General features: G+C 41.4%; 3 protein-coding genes across 3 annotated transcripts in view; all 3 read right to left on the reverse strand.

Moving 5' to 3' along the window:
* Positions 1 to 372: 372 nt before the first annotated feature.
* LOC309361696 (ovomucoid-like) lies at positions 373 to 3167 on the reverse strand. Its single transcript, XM_081896784.1, has 4 exons — positions 2958 to 3167; positions 2010 to 2038; positions 1329 to 1438; positions 373 to 584 (listed from the first exon to the last, which is right to left on the reverse strand). The coding sequence occupies exons 1-4, from the start codon at positions 3010 to 3012 to the stop codon at positions 539 to 541; spliced, it is 240 nt and encodes a 79-aa protein (XP_081752910.1). The 5' UTR covers positions 3013 to 3167; the 3' UTR covers positions 373 to 538.
* Positions 3168 to 8665: 5498 nt separating this feature from the next.
* LOC309364259 (trypsin inhibitor ClTI-1-like) lies at positions 8666 to 13458 on the reverse strand. The gene is made up of 5 exons (XM_081901166.1): positions 13349 to 13458; positions 12013 to 12038; positions 10599 to 10732; positions 9881 to 9929; positions 8666 to 9590 (listed from the first exon to the last, which is right to left on the reverse strand). The coding sequence occupies exons 1-5, from the start codon at positions 13401 to 13403 to the stop codon at positions 9585 to 9587; spliced, it is 270 nt and encodes an 89-aa protein (XP_081757292.1). The 5' UTR covers positions 13404 to 13458; the 3' UTR covers positions 8666 to 9584.
* A 7691-nt stretch (positions 13459 to 21149) lies between these two features.
* Positions 21150 to 22176, reverse strand: part of LOC309364203 (serine protease inhibitor Kazal-type 5-like) — a 28679-nt gene continuing 27652 nt past the window's right edge. Inside the window, exon 17 of the mRNA XM_081901072.1 lies at positions 21150 to 21506. The gene's annotated coding sequence lies outside the window, so the exon portion shown is untranslated. The remainder of the gene's footprint in view (positions 21507 to 22176) is intronic.

Consider the following 22176-nt stretch of genomic DNA (forward strand, 5'->3'; position numbering starts at 1 on the left):
TTGTGTGTGTGTGTGTGTGTGTGTGTGTGTGTGCATGTGTGCACGCATGTGCATGCATGCATGCTTGCATGAACATAAATCATATCGACAGGCAATCTAACATTCTGAAGTGTTATAGTTCATGTTGAGTAAATTCAGCTGAGCATTTAGCTTTACTCTTTGTGTGTGTGTGTGTGTGTGTGTAATTATTAACAAACTTCCCTGAATTATATTGTCCCCGAAATTCCATAAATATATTACCTTTCTGCATGGTGCTGAAAAGTGGGGAGCTAATTTTTTTTTTTAAAAAAATAGATAATAGGCTAAACAAACAGAACATAAATAAATATGCTGAGAGCTGTTTATCCCAAGGGAACAATACAAGACTTGTAATGCTGCTTAGCTTATTTACTGATTAATCAAATTAAGATCCTGCAAGATATTCACTAGCTGGCAATGCAAAGTATAAGCAGAAGGAAGAATATATTTCTTTGTGGTGATGGTATGAGTGCGGCATGAAGAGAAAGGGACATGTCCCTCAATAGATGTTCCTTAGTCTTTAGCATTTTCCAAGGTGCTTCAGTCTCAATACGCTTCCACTTGCACTGATGAAGGAAAGACAAAACCAGGAACTCAGTGAGATAATCCAAAAGATGCATGCTTCATCATTACTCCATAAACAGAAATGATACAATGATGAGTAGAGATGGACCAATATGTCAGTTTGGGTTTCTCTTATTTTCTTATTTCTGAAGTCTTAAATCTAGTGCCTCATATTACTGAATCAATCTGTGACATTCATAAAAATTGAGAGCATTTTTGTGCAAACTCCTGCCCCCTCAAAACTTTGTATTGTTTTCCCAATTTACACATTTTTGCAGTTTTCTTAAGCTGGAAACCTGCATCACAAAATTTACAGATGTGAATTTTAAAGGATAGCTTTGTTTCCATTTTCATATTGGTTTGTGAAATGTAAATTAGGTAATTTTGCATTAAAATGTGAACTAACCTGAAATACCACCCCCCACCTGGCACCATGATAGCTAAATAAGGCAAGTTAATTATTGCTGTATATATTTGCTGCAGCACCACTTTGTGAAATATTCTCCTTTTAAAAATGACATTTTATGTAATTTTTTTTCCCAATTGAGTTGACACTTCCAAAATCCACAATTAGGGCAACACCTGTATTAGGTCATTATTACCTTTGCAATAACTGTATTATTGCCACACCAGGGATTTATTAATTGTAGCATTTCCTTCAAATATTTTACAAATTTTGAGCTGCCTACAAAGTAGCTCTGCTCACTCTTTTCAATTTGTACTTTATAAGTGAAATGTATACTCACATATATGCATTGCAGAAAAGACACTTGTTGTCATAGGTGATGCCATCAGAGCCACAGTGGGGATTAAACTCCTTGGTGCATGCTCCTTTGGGATACCCACGACAATATTCCTGCAGAAAAATTACCGGTAAATGACACTGTTGAATTATTCCCTTCTTGACATTTAGACTGCAAGGGGAATTCCATAGTGACCAATGTGACATTTGTAAGTTTCTTTGCATCTTATTTCATGTTTTAGCTCAGACTTCCTCAACCTTGGCCCTCCAGATGTTTTTGGCCTACAACTCACATGATCCCTAGCTAGCAGGACCAGTGGTCAGGGATGATGGGAATTGTAGTCTCTAAACATCGGAGGGCCGAGGCTGAGGAAGCCTGTTTTAGCTAATACACTTTAACTCCAATTATTATTCAATTATTTGTTAACTGCCTTTAGCTGCACCCGCAAAAATTATAACAGAGTAGAACACAAGTCGCTTAAACACTTCCTTTGTTTTAAAAGCTGTGACCAATGCAATGTGTCTTTATTCTTTTAGTGATTGCTTTGTGTTATGTATGCGCATTACCTGTATTTTTTAACTCTTTATCAAAATAAAATAAAAATCCATGAGGACTGCAGTATCACAAAGCTTAACTCTAAATAACTAAAGAGAAATAGCATAAAAATAGATAACTAGCACTCACTCGTTCATTTATTGCTTCAGTGGCAGCACCTAGAACCAAAACACCAAGAACATAAACATTATAAAGTCAATCCATATTTATTTATTATTTGTTTGTATGACTGAGAATACTGTGTTTAGGGATTTCAGGCACCTTTCCTGAAATCAATTCTGTGTCCAGGGCAGCTGTCTACCAGCTCCATCTGGTACGCAGGTTGAGACCCTACCTGCCCGTGGACTGTCTTGCCAAAGTGGTGCATGCTCTGGTTATCTCTCGCTTGGACTACTGCAATGTGCTCTATGTGGGGCTACCTATGAAGGTGACCTGGAAACTACAACTAATCCAGAATGCGGCAGCAAGACTGGTGACTGGGAGCCGCCACCGAGACCACATAACATCAGTCTTGAAAGACCTACATTGGCTCCCAGTACGTTTCTGAGCACAATTCAAAGTGTTGGTGCTGACCTTTAAAGCCTTAAACGGCCTTGGTCCAGTATATCTGAAGGAGTGGCTCCACCCCCATCGTTCTCCCCAGAAACTGAGGTCCAGTGCCGAGGGCCTTCTGGTGGTTCCCTCCCTGCGAGAAGCCAAGTTACAGGGAACCAGGCAGAAGGCCTTCTCGGTAGTGGCACCTGCCCTGTGGAACACCCTCCCACCAGATGACAAAGAGAACAACAACTATCAGACTTTTAGAAGACATCTGAAGGCAGCCCTCTTTAGGGAAGCTTTTAATGTTTGATGCATTACTGTATTTTAATATTTTGTTGGAAGCCACCTAGAGTGGCTGGGGAAGCCCAGCCAGATGGGCGGGGTATAAATAAATTAGTAGTAGTAGTAGTAGCACGAGGAAGCAACCTCAAAAACAACCATGCATCATTATGTTTCTTTCTGAGATGGAACATATAATGGGAGCCTCAAAATGCAAATCTCCCCAGAAGGGGAACCTTTACAATATGAAATATGACTCACCTGAGTACAAAAAGAAGACCATCAAAGTGAGAAGGAAAAAGCTGCCTGGCTTCATGGTTGTGCTGGTGGGTTTGGATCTGTTGACCTCTTAGTTCTCTTCCAAGCAGCAGAGGCTTCTCATGTGAGATCTAACCTCTCTCCCATGCATATAAAGAAGTATCAGTGGCCTTGATGATGAAATCTCCCAGTTTCAAGAATTTGGAAATGTATTATTACAAAGGACTGTGGTGTCCTGTACCAACTTTCATACTTTCCTTTCAGTGCGCAATCCAGGTTTATGCAAGAGACATTTGGTAACCAGCTTGGTAGTTTACTTTCTAAACCATAAGACATAGCAAAGATAAAATCTTAAACACAGAAAGAAATTGAATAAAAATGAGCTAAAATACAATAACATTCTTAGTTCACTTTATAACAATCCATTGCTTTGGTTTCCAGAGATGAATGATATAATTTCACTGCTTCAGAAGTAAATAGAGCCCCATTCTTCATGCCAATCAACAACTCTGCTTTTTGTTTATTGGAACTTTTTTTAATTAAAAAACACACACAACTGTTCCACTTTAAAAAGTGAGCTGGATACTTGGTACTTGGTTCCTTGAGAAGTGTTTATTTTCAATGCCACAAATGAAGTAGCTGTGTGTAGATGTTGAAATGGGATCAAAAAAGGAGGCATGGAGGAACTATTGAGATCATACCCACAGGCCCCACTTCCAGCTACCATGTACTGTACTAGTTTCCACTTCTGCCCATGGGCTCATATGCACACACCTCAACATTTACAGGCTCTGGACATACCATTTGTACTGTTCAAAACTGGAGAGGGTTTTGAGAAGAAGAGCCCTGTCAAGAGGTATAACCTAAAACAAACACAAACCTAGAGGGAAATTGACTAGAGAGCTGCTAGTATGCAGGGGCGAATGAAGGCGTTGTGACACCCAGGGCGGGGTGTCGCTACATTGGGCGCATGTGCAATGTCACTACGTATGACGCATGTGCTGTACGTAGTGACACCGCACATGCCCTGTACATAGCAGTTTGCGGCTGGCCCGTACACATGCGGCTGAGGCGGTGCGATGGCTGCTCGCACCACCCTGCCCGGGCTGGGGTGGCAGGGCAAGCACCCTGTAGGAGCCTTCTTGTCACCCTCCCGGATGTGGAACCCAGGGTGAGCCGCCTGTCAGAATCTCCACTTGGCCAAGCTGATAAAGCTGATCTTCCGGCCAAGCCTTCGAAATCACCTCCGATGAAGAATTAATGACCTGAGCCTTTGATGAGGCTTCCAGGCACGTTCTGATTCTGAAGAGAATCAAAGCAGCACACGGAAGTGATGAGATTTATGGCTACATCGCTATGCTTTATTTCTTACTACGCAGACAGCAAAGAAATATACATCCTCTCTCTGTGAAAGCAGAGAGCAACTGAAACAAAGGAACAAAGGAAACAGAGAAACCAGTACGTCACATCCGTCTCCCTTCTCCCATGAGACTGAGAATACTGTGTTTAGGGATTTCAGGGCCTTTCCTGAAATCAATTCTGTGTCCAGGGCAGCTGTCTACCAACTCCATCTGGTACGCAGGTTGAGACCCTACCTGCCCGCGGACTGCCCGCGGTCTCTGGAATGCAAACAGAGTCCTGTGACTCCAAGCAGCTGCTCAGTGGCAAAACAGATACTAACACCCCCCCCCCCCCGTTGCAACACCACTGCTAGTATGCTGGATGGAGATGCCATGTTGGTGTGGACTATTCATGGGTGACTAATAAGCAAAGGCATGTGGGATGGAGAGAGGTGCTGGGATGGTTGGGAAGGAGATGAGGCAGAATTCATGTTTACAGACTGCCTTACAACTGTAAAAAAGACTCATCTGATCTGTATTTCTGGAGCATGCTGGTTGCATTTTCCTTCTTTTGAAAAGTATCAGTTGTTTTGCAAGATCTTTGCATACCACTGTGCTCTCAGTAGAATGAATATGCACCTTCAGATAGAATCTCCAAGGAAAAATGAGGAGAATATGCTGGGGCAATACATAAGAATAGGCCTGTTGGATTGTCCCTGTGGCCTATCTGTCCCAGCTGTTCTCACAGTGTACCTACAGATGCCTATGGAAGCCTGTAAGCAGGACCTGAGGGCAACAGCAATTGCTTTCTCCCCAGTAACTTGTATTCAGAAGCAAATTGCCTCAAACAACGTAAATCCAATATGCCACTAATTCATGGTTTGTTTTCTCCTGTCAATCAGATCTTGCTTTCTCGGTGCATGCTTTTCACACCTGTGGTTTCAAAACTATTGGATAGAATAAGTGTGTTTGATGTATATAGTGTGCTTGGATTGCTTCCTAGGACAACCTTTACCATATCTTTTTTATATCTTACATGCTGAACCAATAAGGCTTTTCCTCCCCCTCCCCCCCGTACTAAGATGTTGGCAAAGCTGTTCTTTCGTATTGCCCTGTGGTCAAAAGGGTCTCATCATTTGTAAAACCCTTTTGTTTGTACCTCTTTTCTTGTGACTTGCAAAAGCAATGTCATCATTGCACCATGAGCTGCAACATTCTTGGCAAAAGATGCACATGGCAAAAGTATGCATAGCTTCTGAAAGTTTGGTCAATCAGGTGGTGTTACATGTGGGATCCCAGATCTGCAAGATTGCACCTGTTTGTCTTCCTTCCTTCCTTCTTTCTTTCTTTCTTTCTTTCTTTCTTTCTTTCGCACAAAGAAGCTTCATCTGGAGGGCAAATCTTAAAGATGGTGGGTGCTGCTGCTGGATCAAGGTGATATATATGTGTACACACACACACACACACACACACACACACACACACACATATGTGTGTGTTAGTGAACCTAACAGACAAAATGATCCCTCCTCTTTCCCCCTGCACACTTTGCAGGGGGCCCCCCAACCTACCCCCTGGCAAGTTTCACAGGTGCAGAGGGTGTGCAGGAGGAGCGGGAGGCCACATTCTGCAAGCACAAGCCCTTGGATGAATCCTGGCTAAAGCCCAGTGTTTTTGCCTTGATCAGGTTGAGAATTTGGGTTCCAGATGAATCCTTGTGAGTACTCCACTCACCACAAGTGTTTCAAACACTTTAGTCACATGCATGCACACACGCGTATATGCATTGGTTTGTTTTGCACACCAAATCTTCTCCCTCATGTTGCTATTGGCTTAGGAAACCTTCAGATTTTGATGTAGGCGTTTAAAAAAGTGTCCACATATGCACTGCCCCAGGAGATTGTTATTAACACGGCAGATGTGCCCAGCTTGTTAGCAAATGGCTGGCCCGTACAATGGCCAGCCAGACAGCTTGTAACAGTTTCTCAAGAAAAACAATTGATAGGTTACTTCCAGGTGACTTTTTTTTTGCTGAGCATTCATCCTGCACAAGTCACATCTGCACCATAAAGGGGTGCCAACTTGAATGAAATATTGGGGGGGCCCTGGCCCCTCCAATATTTTATCGGCCCCTAGGAGTTGGCTCCTATGGTACCATACATGGCTTCCCCCAAGGAATCCTGGGAAAGCATAGTTAATCCCTCAAAGAGATACAGTTCCCAGCACTCTTCATTAACTAAAGGTAAAGGTACCCCTGCCCGTACGGGCCAGTCTTGCCAGACTCTGGGGTTGTGCGCCCATCTCACTCAAGAGGCCAGGGGCCAGCGCTGTCCGAAGACACTTCCAGGTCACGTGGCCAGCGTGACATCGCTGCTCTGGCGAGCCAGAGCTGCACACGAAAACGCCGTTTACCTTCCCGCTAGAAAGCGGTCCCTATTTATCTACTTGCACCTGGGGGTGCTTTCGAACTGCTAGGTTGGCAGGCGCTGGGACCGAGCAACGGGAGCGCACCCCGCTGCGGGGATTCGAACCGCCGACCTTTCGATCGGCAAGCCCTAGGCGCTGAGGCTTTTACCCACAGCGCCACCCGCGTCCCCTTCATTAACTACATTTCTAGAAAAAAATGCACTGGTTATTTCACACTTTCCCATGTATTTTTCATCATTTTCTATACTGCAAGAAGTCCAGGGGGTTGTTTTTTGTTTTTGTTTTGTTTCAAAACGAATTTGTTGGCGAGAGTTCTATATCCATTGTAATTGCAAAACTGCTTGGTTTCTCGGTTTCACAGTCCCCCAAAACTCTCAACCCCAGCTTTTATCCTTCTCATTATTTGTGAGTTGAGGGAGAGGCCCCACCCACCTGCCATTTCCCACCAAACCCCTTGATCCCTTTTAATGGCTCATTAAAAGCTAGCTTGATTAGTTTTTAGCACTTGCTAGATTCAGGGATTCGGGGAATCTGGCAACCAGCTTAACACTCCAAATTCATAACAATATTGGCAGAAGCTCTTATGTGAAGGAGCAGGAGGAAGGGTAAGAAAGTGTTGACTTTATGGAAATGGGTGGAGGCTGGGGGAAAAACGTGGCTGACCATAGGGGTGTGTTTGTGAACGTGTGTGGGAAAGAATTTGCTGCATGGTGATTGATTCTGGAAGCTGTCATGTTTTCCTCCAGTTGAAAAGCACAGTAGCTCTAAGGATACAGAGGCAGCCTAGCCTGAAATACAAAGGAATTACACAGCATAAACAATGATGGGAACACGCAAAGGAAACACACCTGAACCAACCGGTCCGTATGCCAGCTCTCTGGTGCCAAAGTCTACAAAATGGTTCATTAATAAACTGTATAAATAAAATGAGATTATGTATTTGTCAAATACCAGTTAAACCTTTGTTCTTCCAAGAGTCACCTTGGAATGAAGTTAAATTTACAGGGACAAGGAAGAGTATAGATCACATTTGTTTTTGTGAGGAGAAATCTTTAAAATAATATTGAAAAAATCATTCCTATCAGCTTATTACGTAGGAAGAAATTTAATTTATCTCTGCTACCTTTGTGAGTAAGCCAGCAATGCAGAAAGAATAGATCTTCTCCCCACCCCCCAACCTCTTGGCCAGTGGGGAGAGGGGCAAGCTATGCATTAGGTTTCTGGAGTCAGGCTGGAAAAAAGAGGTCGCTGGAAACAACATCTCTAAGGATCTGATAATGCTGGTGGTTCTCCTAAAAATGGAGAGCAGTGAATTTCAGACACCTTTGGAGTTAACCTGTATCTTCTTCTTCACCTATGCCCACCTTGCCAAAACAGTCTGCCAGTCATGCATGGAAGCCCACATGTGGCTCATTCAAATTCCTTGTTTACCTGGGTTACCTGGGACTCCAGAAACAAGCAGATTGTGAAGCCCAAGCACACACAGCTAACAAGCAGTGTTCAGCTTGGGCAGGGTCCATGTGTGCCACACACACTAAGGCCTAAAATGTTTCATATTGCCTGCATGTGTTGAAAAGGTTAGAACTGGGAGGTTCAGCATGCAAACAGAAAAGCTGAAGCCAATGATGGAATGACTGTGATCACCATGGGAAAAATTGGATTATAGGATATGTTTCGGGGTGAAAGGGGTCTGAGCCTGTAGCTTATCCAATGATTCCCTTCCCTCATTTTCAGTGGCTTTCAGGTGTCCTATTTGAATAATTTCCCCGAGTCCTTTCCTTAATTCATGTTGTGGATTTGATGGGGTTACAAATCACCTTTCTTCATGAAGCTCAATATAATCAATTGCTAATTAATCAAAAGAAGTTATGACCCATCTGGGGTAATAACTTCTGAAATACAACCAGATTCATGAAAAACAGCCATTGAATTTGCTTCAAGAAATTTTATTATGGAATGAGCAAACATAGGGGAAAGTAAAGAACTGTCAAAAATCATTAAGGTAATATTGTGGGTTATCTGTAAATGACAGCAGATCAGTAGCAAAATCTTGGAGCAAAATCTGAATATGAGATCATTGTTCACACAAAACAAAATGTAAAGGTGCGTATCCAATGTTGTTCCTCTGCTGATGGGAGACTCTTTGATCCAACATTGTGGAATGGGAGGGGAGGAGATATTTTAAGATTCAGACTCCACCTTGCAGCCTTTTTGCTACCTCTCCTAACCTCCTGGAGCAGATACTTGTGTGAGAGTGTGATTGTGATGGGAGTTGTAGGGTGAGGTGGGAGGTTAAAAAAATTGGCATTCATTTCCTGTTTTGCTGATGGAAGCCTCTACTGGGTTAAAGAGCCTTCTGTCATTGGAAAGACACTATTAAATACGACTCAAATTGTAATGTTGGATGATCAGAAAGTACACAAGTTAGCATTTGGAAACCAATATTTTGAACAAGTACCTTTGACTAGGATCCAAAGAGGTCAGCATGTGTACGCAAAGCATTTTTATGTGTGTACATGACATTCCTGATGGTCTTTTCTGGAAGTAGATTTTTATACCCTAATGAGATTATAATGACCTTCAATCATCTTTTTGGGGAGCTGGGGAGACTGTCGTTGGTTGAGAGTCTGAAAAGCCCCCATATACAGATGTAAGATGACACACAAATCCTTGGATTCTAGTCTTCTTTCATTATTGCTGCTTGCATAGTTGATCTATGAGGGTCTGGTGGGTGAATGGTCCTGAGATGTAGCAGAGAGATTAGACTAGGAAGTCCCATTCATTGTTATATGATTATATGATTCCTGGATGATCAATCAGCACTTAACATTCTCTGAAATGCTGGAAGGTAAGAGTCTCCTCGTTATTTCTGCAAAGAAAGAAAGAAAAGCTCATCATTAGTCACTTTCTTCATTTCACTGGTAGAAGAGAAAGGTTTTTCTACCAGAGCTATCTAGATGGATTGCACTGGGTTTTTTATATAACAAAAGATGCAAGGAAGAAAGTATGGAGTGTGTTAATTACACTTGCTGAAACTTTGCTCTGTACAAATCAAAGAAGTCTTCTCTTTGAATTCACAAAATGGTAATTCTACCATCATGATAAAGCAGCCATTTTGAATTTTTTTATTTTTATAATCTTTTAAACATTTTTGCTTACCCTCTTGCAAGCTCCATAATGCATCCTGCCAACATTGTCGTCAGCTTCTCTGAAAAAACAAGAGAACTCAACAAGTAAACACATTTTTTTACATTCTGCTGGTAGAAAAAGACTTTACATATGAATGCTGTGGTGGGGTGAGGTAGTGTTGTACTTTCTTTTTTAAATACATCCTACACCTATGAGAACCAAGTGTAAAACAGTGTATGTGGGGGAAGCAGTCCTGTTTCACAGAAATCCACTCCTAGTATTCCCCTCCCCAAGCTTTCCTCGTCTTCGAGAAGTCTAAGAACAGGGGGAGCATTTGTGTTGTTCTATTGCTAAACAATTGGGACTCCAAATCCTTATTGATGTATTACAAGTCACTCAGAGATCCATCAGTAGATCCTAATCAATCTTTTGCCTAGCCTGGGGCAAGTAAGGCAGCAATATATATTTATTTTCTGATCCTAAGACATTATCATGTTGTTTCTCAGTTTACCCATGAATAATCTGCTTCCAATGTTTCCTCTAGGATTTCACAATGTTGTCTCCTGCTATACCCTATCATTTTTACCCTGCTGAACCCTCTTAAGTCTTCCAGTATACCGTACATTCTGCCACCATGCAGTCCAGAAGGGGATAAAAAGAGAGGAGGCAATTTTATTGCATTTTATTATTCCTCCTCCATATTCTTTGTTACCCAAAGATGAGCATTCTATATATCTATCACACTTACAGGTTGTGTTGGCAAATCTTGCATTCACTGGTATAAGTTCTGCCATCTGTGCCACAGATTTGGAGAAAGATGCTTGGGCAAGCTAGTGTTACACCACCAGGTCTTGGAACCCTTAGATATCTTTCACAATTGACCTGTAAAAGAAATATTTCATCAGCTGATCTTTTTTTTATCCTAGCAGCTTCATTCTTTCATCTTCTGGAGCACGGGTAGGCAAACTAAGGCCTGGGAACTGGATGCGGCCCAATCACTTTCTCAATCTGGCCCGCGGACGGGAATCAGCATGTTTTTACATGAGTAGAATGTGTCCTTTTATTTAAAATGCATCTCTGGGTTATTTGTGAGGCATAGGAATTCGTTCACCCCCCCCAATATAGTCCAGCCCCCCACAAGGTCTGAGGGACAGTGGACTGGCCCCCTGCTGAAAAAGTTTGCTGACCCCTGTTAAATCTGGAGCCTCTGGGAAAAACAAGGGTTGTATCTGATCCTTTCCATTTATACATAACTATGATGTTCAGCAATATTGCCTAGCTCTTCCATGGCAAGATATGTATGATTCAATGGAACAGTTTGATGTGCCTTTGTTGCAGGCTGGTTTTCGGTGGTTCTACTTGGTGGTCCAGGACAGAGGCCACCACAGAAGAGAGCTGCCTCATTTTATACATCTGTGAATTAGGAGGACTAGGCATATACATATTTGCTCATTTCAGTTCCTGTCTCATTTTCCCCCAAACTTAAATTAAGTAATCCACATTTCTGCATCAATTTACGGGTTTATCCTCACAATATATATATTTTTTCATTTTCATGCAAATTTTTCACAATAGACCATTTTTCCCTTCAGTTTTTGCAAGCAGCTTTCCGTAATATAATGCACCTTCATGTTGTTTCCACTCACAATTTCTACAAAGATATCACAGTGAAATGAACCTCTGTACTAAGCATGAGTGTCAGAAACATGAACTATTATTTTTTCAGTGTGTGCAGCTCTTTGTTCTGTGCTAATATCTGTGAGATATTCCCTCATCCTCCTACCTCTTCCCCCATTTGAGCTATAATAAATTCATCCAAGCACGTTTAGGGTTTTGGAGAAAATTATAGATATATAATAAGAAAAGAAGAGTCATTGTCTGGAGAGGTCACTTCCTGGCTCGCATGGAGAAGCTGTTTACAACAGAAACCCGTAGCCGTATTGAGGCAGCACCAAGTGTTGAAATGATGCGCCCCTAACAAATTTTGTGTCTGGGGCAACTGCTGCTGTGCCCCACCCCATGCTATGCTACTGACTGGAGGAGCACTGGGAGCAGGGCTTGTTGAGAAGCCTTGTAAAGAACCCTGGTCTGCATACAACCCAAGTCATGCATACAACTGCCACAAAACATGTAAAGCACAATAAAAGGGAAAAGGAACGCACCTCACTTCCACTGTCACTGTCAACACCTAAGATAAAAAAATCACACATGAACACAAAAAAATACACAGTTAAGATCAAAGCAGTCATTGAAGGAAACTGAGTTCAAGTTGTTAATTACCAAGTCTGCAATCTTATAAATGAAGGAGAATAAGCCCCCCTGAGCTCAGTCAAACTTCCTTCTGAGTAGATATGGAAAAGATTTCACTGTAAAGGTAGCTGAAGTTTCCTGAAAAAATATTATTTCTGCACCCTGCACCGTGTGCTGCCACATCTGTTTTACACTTTTGCAGAATTGTAGCAGCTTGTATAATTGCTTGGAGTTTTTTAAAATATTAAGTGAGTTAATGCTTTTGAATGAATGAATGAATGAATGAATATGCCTGCACTTCTGCCAGAGTATTTTGTATTAAGATCCTAAGCACAGTATACTACACTGTCTTCTGTGGGCTTTAATTCTATTCGCGATCACAGCCTAAGGCAAAAGGGAATGGCAAAACTAACTTTGGTTTTGTTTGTTTTTTGTATTACCATTGTCCCAGGCAGATCACATTTTTCTCTGGCCTAGTAGTGTGTTTTCATGTTGTAAAGGAAAGGGTGCAAAGTAACTGACAAATAGTGCTTCCAAATCAGAATGTCTTTATCGGCTTCTGGTGCCATTAGCTAACACAAAAGGGGCATCACGTGGCACATAATAGGCTAGGGGGATGTTAGCACTAAATAGGATGAAGCAGGAAAGAAGGAAAAGTCACATTTGTGGGCTAAAGTTTACATTGCACAGAGTTTTCTGCAACATTTCCCCATTCTTTTTTTAAAACGAAAAGGTGTCCCTGGAGATGACCATTAGTAATGGCAGAGAAAGTTCAAATACCAAATTATATTGTTATACTGAGGCTATTATTGGATTGCAATTGAAAACTAATAAAATTATTACCCCCCCCCCAAAAAAAGTGAATGGCAGAGAAAGGTAGGTGGAAAGAATCCCATTCTCTCAAAATCATTGTCCCTCACAGCTAGTTTTCTCTCTACGGGTGAAAAGAAATTGTCACATCTAAATTTTATAAACTCTTGATGGGAGATGGAGTATTCATCCCATTTCATAATCCCCACTCCTAACACGATTTACATTGCCAAGGCTCAACCATAGGCTTTTAAGAAGATTCTAGGGAGCCAGTAGACACAATCCAGTGATTTCTGGCTTGCAATCCCATTGAAGATTGCATAACAATGTCCAATCCCATTGATTTCTCTCCCTCTTTTCAGTCGATGAATGAGAGATGTTTTTGCACCCATTGTGTGGGCCTGAAATGCAACTTCTGATCTACCAAAAGGTGCTTACCTGAGAGGAAAGAAAGAGCCAGCGAGAGCACCACAAATACACCTACTGTCTTCATGGTGGAGGCAGTTATTCAACTGTACATCCAGTCCCAGTAAAAGAGATAGTTCCAGTAAGGCAACTGGGTATTTATATGCGTGTGTGCAGATCCAGAACGCAGATTCTAATCTAAAGCAACCCTCCCAGTCTTTTGTTGTTGCAAACAAATGGGAATATTTGTTGAGGTCGGCAGTAACCCACAGGTTGAAATTTTCTGTCAGTAAGAATGAAAAGGCATGAAAACAGAAAAAACATTCGAGCTGCTCCAATGGTTTTGTTAATCAAACTGCAAGCTTCCAGTATCTGTAGGTCTTGGAGGCCATAGCAATTCATCAAGTGAAACCTCCAACTAGGGTTGAGGGAGATGTTCCATTCAGTTTGCATGTAAAGGCAAGCACACCTAAACCACATTTTGTAAAGCAAGATTTGAGCCGAAAAAAAGCCATCTTTGGAAAGTCACCCTTCTCAGGATTTTTCAGGGCAGTTCTGCAGCCAAGTAATGCGTATAAAAATCCATGTCAGGGTAAAGTGCACATCTAAAATCACATGGTCATGAAAATGCATTATAGCTGGGGCAACTGCATATGAAAGTATGCATTTTAGGACAGATTCACACTAAAATGCTGGTAATTTTTCGTGCAGACATTTTCTTTGAAACGTATGTGGCAATGTGGACAACTGATTTTAAGAGTGGGAAAAAGAAGAAGATGAGGGGAACAAGATGGATATATTTATTTGTCTCTACCTCTGAAACATTAATTAAAAAGAGGGTGCTTGTACGCTTTTTTTAAAAAATTCAGAATTCAGTAATTTGAAGATTGCGGTCTGCAGGCAGCTCTTAGAGTCCTGCAAAGAAGCCCTTCTCTGATGCCCCTCTGCCGAATCCCCCTGTCACTGGACTTGGCTGCCTGCTGGATGAAGTGACCATCCTTGCAGTGGCGTAGCATGGGTTGTCAGCACCCGGGGCAAGGCAAGTAATTTGCACCCCCTAACCCGTGGATTTGCGCCCCCTAACCCGTGGATTTGTGCCCCCTAACCCGTGGATTTGCGCCCCCTAACCCTAACCCCCAGATGTTGCGCCCGGTGCAGCCGGCCCCCCCTGCACCCCCCACGCTACGCCACTGCATCCTTGCACACCACCCATCCTTCATGTATTGGTACATATGTGCTGCCTCTGCTGCGTACTAAGGGGGATGTTGCAGTGCAAAAAGTTTGCTCCTGCTTGCTTACTGCATTTATTTTTGAGTTAAATTAAATAACTTCAGCGGAGCTCCAGTGCAAATCAGAAATGGGCACTGTGTTATTACGTGCGGATTGCCCAATGCAGCTCCATCATTTATTTCAATGTGATACCAATTATATTGATACCATCAATCATGGTATCCTCCTGGATTGGGGGCACTGTATTACAGTGGCTCCAATTCTGTCTTCAAGACCTAGTCCCGGAGAATAGCACTGATACTGTTTTTGAGCCCCTTGGGGGCTATGTTATGGGGTGCTGGAATGGATCTTATTTCCAGTGCTATTTAATATCAATCCACATTAGGATTTTCAAGGTCGGGTGCTGTTAGTATGCCGATGACACTCAGCTCTACTTCTCCATAAGATCTGAATCTGGAGAAGCCGTGCAATTTTCCATAAGATCTCCATAAGATCTGAATCTGGGCAATTTTCTGGATACTGTGATGAAATGGATGGATAAAATCAAGCTGAGCTTGAATCCTGGCAAGACAGAGGCACTGTGGATAAGTAGTTGTCATGTCCATTGGAACACTCCCCATGAAGGAGCAGGCCTGGAGCATAGCTGTCAACGTTTTCCCCCTTTTAAGGGAAATTCCCTTATTCCGAATAGGATTCCTCGCAAGAAAAGGGAAAAGTTGACAGCTATGGCCTGGAGTTTGGGTGTTGCTTCTGCATCCAGCTCTGTCATGGGACGCTCACATAGCCTCTGTGGCTAGAATTGCCTTTTACCAACTGTGGATGGTTAGAGAAGCCTACTCAGATGTTTAGAAAGTTTGTAGGAATTTTAATTTGTTTTTGTTTACTTTACTGCAGTTTTAACCTTTTGTATGTTTTATACTACATTTGTAAAAAATATATAATTTAGTGATAATTTTATTGTTTTCCCTTTTTTGTCAACTGCCTTGAGGTTTTTCGACAATCAATCAATATATACATTTTACGAAATAAATAAATATAACAGATCATAGAGAAGCTCATTGGTGAGTTCACATTCTGAAGATCTGGCTATCCTGTCCTCCAGAAAGGATCTGTCATCTTCCCTCGCTCCTCCTTATGGCCATGAATTCAAACCATGAATGGCCATGGCATAGCAAGCAAGCAAGCACAGAAGCAGACATCTGTCATCTGTCAGTTAAAGAACTAAAGGATTCATTTGGTCTGGGCAGTCTCTAAGCTTTGGTGACATCAGTTATCATCTTCCTCCAGATTTGTTCAGTCTTAGCTTAAAAAAAAGCAGTGCTTTATTTGATGTTCTCAGGTCAACACGGTTGTGGTATAAGAGATATAACAATGATCTCCTTCAAGTGGTTCTCCTGGAGGAACTGAAATCAGATGGTGTGGTTTGAAGGTTAAACAATTATTTGGTTTAGATATTTGCCAAGGGTATGTCATGAGCATCTGCCACATTACTTCTTATTGTCATAAATTCTGAACTTTCAACTTGGAAAGAAAATGGATTGCTTGTAGGTTAGATTATAATAAATCTAGGTTAGATTATAATAAATCTTCTGAATTGGTTTCAAAGGTCATTTGGAGTTATCCTGAGCAAAACACTGGAACACATAGCTCTTTGATGATCATGAAAAAGGAAATTGGACTGCTGAACCAGATAAACACATATTATATCAGTCTTCCTCGGCCTGGTATTCTCCAGATACAAATTCCATAAGCTCCTATCATTGGCCATGATGGCTCAGATTGATGGGAAAAGGAATCCAACAACATTTAGAGGTCCCTGGGTTCCCCATCCCTGATCTAACACACTTCACTTAGAAGTAATCTTCATTGCCAATAACATCCCATGTTGCTGTATTACAACTCCCATTATCTCAAACCACAGCCCATGCTAACTGAGGTTGATGGGAGCTGGAGTCAAACAGTATCTAGTGGGCTCCAGAGACCTGGGGATAACTGAAATTTGGGAGATGAGGTGCTTGGGAGACCATAGGCATACAGATGGGTTTTCCTTCTTTCAGACCCCCCTTCCCCGTGTTCTTTCTTTTTCTTAAACAAATGATCTGGTGACCAGAGCTAGGAAGCAGCAATTGCACAGTTGTTGTAGTTATGACCACCACTGTGGAGATAAATCAGTAGATCCCAATTTACCACCTTTCCATCCCTGATCTATGAGTCTGTTACCTAACCTTGGGGTGTATTGGGTGTTAGGGGAGGGATACTACCTCTTGTGGGGGGACACGTTTGGAGAACTAGCTCTCACCTGTGGCTCCTAGAAGCTGTCAACATGCAACAGTAGCCACACCCTGGGAAACAGCTTTGACTGGCTGGCTAAACCAGGTGCAGGTAGCCAATGGGTCTCAAACACTTGGTGAGCTAGGAGCTTCCCCTGCATGCGAAGACAGGCTCCAGCAGATTGAGCAGATGAGACTAATAGTGGATCCAACCATGAAGAAGGAGGTCTCTGCATGTACTGTAAAGGTAAATGAGGGGCAGATAGTGCTTGTCCACCTGGGAAGGTTGTCCATCTAGGAGAAGGAAAACTTTGAACCTCTGTTCCTTTGTAGGATATCTTTGGGAGAAGAAAGGGCTAAGGACTATGCCCTACACAAATCCGGAGTGGAGTCCCTAAAATGGTTGGATGGTGCCTTGTGCACCTCAATCAGCAACTCCTGCAGCCAAGCTGGTGCCAAACATATTTATCTGCTTTCCTTTGGACCACATCAGTGAGCCCAAGGGTCTTGTCGTCTATGCAGTCCAGGACTTCCATAACAGGACTGCATGGGTCATGTTGGTGCTGCTAATGTTTGACTTCAGCCCTAGAGGCACACTCCATTGTCTCTTGAGACAGTTGGATGCCAAAAGCCAGTCTAGACCAGGAATGTGGAGAGTTTGGGATCTGCTGATATGCTAGTTCAGGTATCCCCAAACTCGGCCCTCCAGATGTTTTGGGACTACAATTCCCATCCTCTCTGACCACTGGTCCTGTTAGCTAGGGATGATGGGAGTTGTCCCAAAACATCTGGAGGGCCGAGTTTGGGGGTGCCTGTTCTAGTTGATATCCAAGTGCAACAGGAAGGATTTCTGACTTCCAGTTGTTTTAACAATTGCAACAAAATGACTTCCCCCACAGCCCAGACTATATTGCTGAAGTGAAGGAAGCTGAGAGTGTGGGGAGGAACCAGAAAGGACTGTGAATGCAGTTCATTTCTGGGGCTCAAAACAAACTGCTGGGTGCAGGATTCTTCCACTTTAAGTGTATGTCTTTTGCACCTGGCTCCAGTTAGTGGATCTGAGGGTCCCAGTAATAAATAACAATTATAGATTCCACAGAGTGGAAGAATCTATACATTTCAGTTCCTTTTTACATACAACTCTCCACATTTCTATAGCAATTTGCTAATTTATATATTTATTAATCCTTATGAAGATTTGCCAACACTTTTGTGAGATTTGCACCTACTTTATTTTAAAGTTTTGACTAATATATGTATCTTTGCAAGCACTTCATTCTGTTTATGAAGATATTTATTTTCATGTACATTTTTCATGAATATATGCATGTTCATGCCCATTTTTTTGGTTGGAGAGCTGTGTCACAAAGTTTGGAGAAGTGAGAATTTCAAAGGATAGCTGCCTTTTAGTTTGAGAATGGAAATTGGGTTGTTTCTCATTAAAATGCAAACAAAACCAAATTTCTCCCCATTCCCTAGATCTAGGCAAATATAGAGTCTAAATATAGATCTGCTGGTTACATTAATGAGTATGATAACCAAGAGGGAAAGCATGACTTCCTTCCCCCCTTAATTTATCTTAGTGTATGTCAGTAACAAACCTGAGCTGCACAGAGTCTTCTAAAATAAATGATTTGTAACAGTGTTCCTCCATTATGATACTTTTCATATCATCTTTCCACTCAGCAACAGTTTTATCTATTTTTAGGTTTGGGGTTTATTTCCTACATTTATATCCTGACTCTTCATATATAATTTTAAGGCAGCATACTATGTCTTCATGAATACTTGGTATCCATGCACTTAAAGCAATTGAATAGTTAATGACACAATACACAACTTCAAAAAGCATCTGAGCAAGAACACTTAAAAGTGTTTGAACACATACACCAATATGATAAGAAAACTACTTAGAGCACTACTTTGACTGCCAGTGCCTTAGCTGGAGACCAGCAGCCACGTTCATCACATTTATAAAATTCAGCTGAGAAATATAGAGGATACACAAGATCTCTGCCAAAATATACAAAGAAGGCTGTCACAAGAGGGATTATTTACAGTCCCCATCACAGTTAAAAGAAATTAAATCACAATGTTCTGCCAATATAACTTCATATCACACACACACCCCGATTCAGTATGAACTAAGGGAATATTTGCCTTGAGGCACCGCCATAAATTAAACAACAGCATGCCTAAATCCCACGGCTTTCACCACAATTTCCCAACATATCCAGCTCCGAAACTGAACTGTACAGTCTTGATAATACCAGTAGTGTGTTAGATGCAATGTTCCATACAAGTCTTTAAATGGAGTCTTAGACTGTGGAGGCAAGAAGAGATACAACTGCCCAGTATTCTGTACAGCAGTAACTCCTGCTTGCCAGTCACTTTTGCTTATCCGATGGCATGAGTGATGTATCTTCCTTCCTCTCTAACACCCCTTCTCCACCTCCTTGGAGGTTTCTACTACTGTGGTTGACAAAGCTGGAGCAGGGACCAAAAGGATAAAAAAAGAAAAGCGAAAGGGAGCAAAATAGGGGAGGGGGGATTATTTCCTGCCTCCGATGTTTTTTGGAATCTACATCCAAAGATGCCCTAAAGCTGTTAATAGTGATCAACCTGCCATTGTTAGAGAGTAGGGGCCTCAGACCTGGGTTTTGGCTATCCTGCTCTTTTTAAAATCTTTTTTTCTGGAGGATTTACTTTTAAAGGAGCTTTCTCTCTAAGAGTCAGCTGAAATTTGCATCTACATATAGAAATGAGTTTATGCACACTTTACACATGTTTGTGTCATGGGCTTGTGCCTTGGGTCTTTTAAGGACCAAGCAAGGACTTGTTTTTCTACCTAAAATATATCAGATCAGTGTTTTTATATTACAGTGGTAAATATTATTATTATTTTTAAAAATCTAGTTCTAGAAACATAAAAAAACAAATATTATTTTACATACACATATTTTGGAAGAAAATATCTACATATAATATTGAGATTACAGAGCTAGAGGGGAATGGAGAATAATAATGAAGAATAAACCATAAGCTGTATGTTAGTCTAATGACTATAGAGCAGCCTTTGCCAATCTGGTACTTTCCAGATGTTTTGGACTACAAGTCCTGTCAGATGCAGCCAGTATCTGGAGGGCACCAGGTTGGCAAAGACCACCATAGTGTCAATGGCTACATGCATACATTACCAGACCTATCCAGAAGTCAAAATTGAATACCAAAGACTCGTTCCAACTACCGGCCCAACATCTCAGCTGGGGGAAAAATACACAGCTGTGACAGTTAACAGAGTGATTTACAATGATGTGGTTGACATGAAAGGTAAATGGACTAGAGAAATATTTTATAGCAATATTGCTATAAAAGGTGATTACAATACAGCAGGCTCTAGCCAAAATGCCCAGAAAAAGACATAGGTAAATTACCCTCAGTTCCCCACTCAACCACACACATACTCAGTAGCTTAAAATAGCATCGTTGCACACCTAACCAATGCTGGTGTCAGCATAATTCTGTTTTGGAACATTGTGATGTCCTCAAAAGAGCAACACAACACCACAACTCTTACACTGCAATTCTGCACATCTCCTCAGAAGTTAGTCTCATTGACGTCTGTGGGACTTACTCCTAGATAAGTGCTGTGGGACTTACTCCTAGATAAGTGTGTATAGGACTGCACTATCAATGAGGCATCCACCTCTCCCTTTCTCTCCCCCCCCCCCCGCCTTCTTTTCAATGAGCTTGCCCATTGTTTACTGTTGCTGATTCTGACAAACAAAATAGAGTATTAAGTGGAATTGTACTGTTTATATTAGGGTTTGCAACCACATTGCCAACTTAGGGAGCCATCCTATGCCCACCTGGAGCTTGGTTGAGGAGGCCACAGAAAATGGCATGAGCATCCCATACCAAGTCAGATGCCTGCAAATGTTAAGTGTTTTGCAACTAACACTTATGGCTTGGCAGAAGTCATATATGAATAAATGTACCCACTTAGACCTCACAACAAGCTTGTGGGGTGGGTAAGTCTGGATTTTTGCTATGGGTAAAGAAAACAAAAATGGAGAAGGGCATGACTTACTCAAGTCACAAAGTATACTGCATCTGTAGGTGGTATCATGCCTGATAATTAGATATGGCCACTCAAGGTTTTAGTGTGCTAAAGGATGCTATTAAGGGATCTGGACATCTCTTTATTTGTTAAGTAAAGCCCTCACCAGGTTTAAGCACACTAAAATTTGAATCAAATCAAGGTTAAGAAGTCAATCTACTGTCAATCAACTAACTTACCCGTTGTTCCTACTGAGAAAATATAGGACAAAAAATGTTCTTAACATTCAATATATTCTTAAACATGGCCAAAGGGAATGATTGGCAGAGATCTTCTTAGGTTTTTTTTTATTGAAGAAACTCAGTGAGATTGGTGGAGGTGAGAAAATGTTCTGGAGCGTCCATGGAAGTTGGAAGAATGAAACTCAATAAGGAAGCAAATGGAAGAGTCCGTCTGATGACTGGATCATCAAGGTCTGTTACCCTGTCCCCATGCAGAACAGTGCAGAGTTGTTGCCCATGTACTATAGACATGGGATAGCTCCTTGAATATAGTATGAAGGCAGGCTTTGCAACACTTGGGAATGCAGCAGTTTCCTTGATTCTGAATGCCAATTCTTCCATCACTTGCTCTGGGGAAAACAGAATGAATTTAGTCTGAGGTTCTGAGAGGACAAAATCTATCTAAATAAAACTTTATGAAGTTTACTACTAGGATAACAAATTATACTAGGTATGTACTTAGGTAAATCCAGTGCTTAAAAAAAATGTTTAGGGGTACTCTCATTTTGACTCAAGACAATCACTATTTTATAGTTCAAAGCAGGAAAAATAAAAACAGTAAATGGACAAAAGTACAAAGATTCACAAAATGCTTAGGGGTACCCCTGCATACCCCCAGAAAAAAAGCACTGGGTAAATCACTTTGATATGAAATCTATGCTATCTGTTGCTTGCATTGTGGAGCAGATTGTCTTGCAAAGGTTTCACAATTTCAAGAGGCTGAACGTTGCCGGTTGAAACATGCCAATGATCTTTGAACTTTAAACAGCATTATTTTCTAATAGTAATTTTTTTCCTGCAAAGTATATTGACAGTTCACAATTGTTCTCAGAGAAATTTAAATAAAATAATTAAAAAATATTTGTAAAAAATAAAAGTAAGCCACATTCCTAAATTCTCTGGGGCAATAGGAACACATATTTAATACTATGACAACCTAGGGGCTCTAAAAACACATACACCAAAAACGCAAGGCTTGGAATGAGGTGGATCAGTTTGATATCTGAAAGTCAATAAAAT

The sequence above is a fragment of the Podarcis melisellensis genome, assembly GCF_964234715.1.
Source record: "Podarcis melisellensis genome assembly, chromosome: 2".
NCBI lineage: Eukaryota > Metazoa > Chordata > Lepidosauria > Squamata > Lacertidae > Podarcis > Podarcis melisellensis.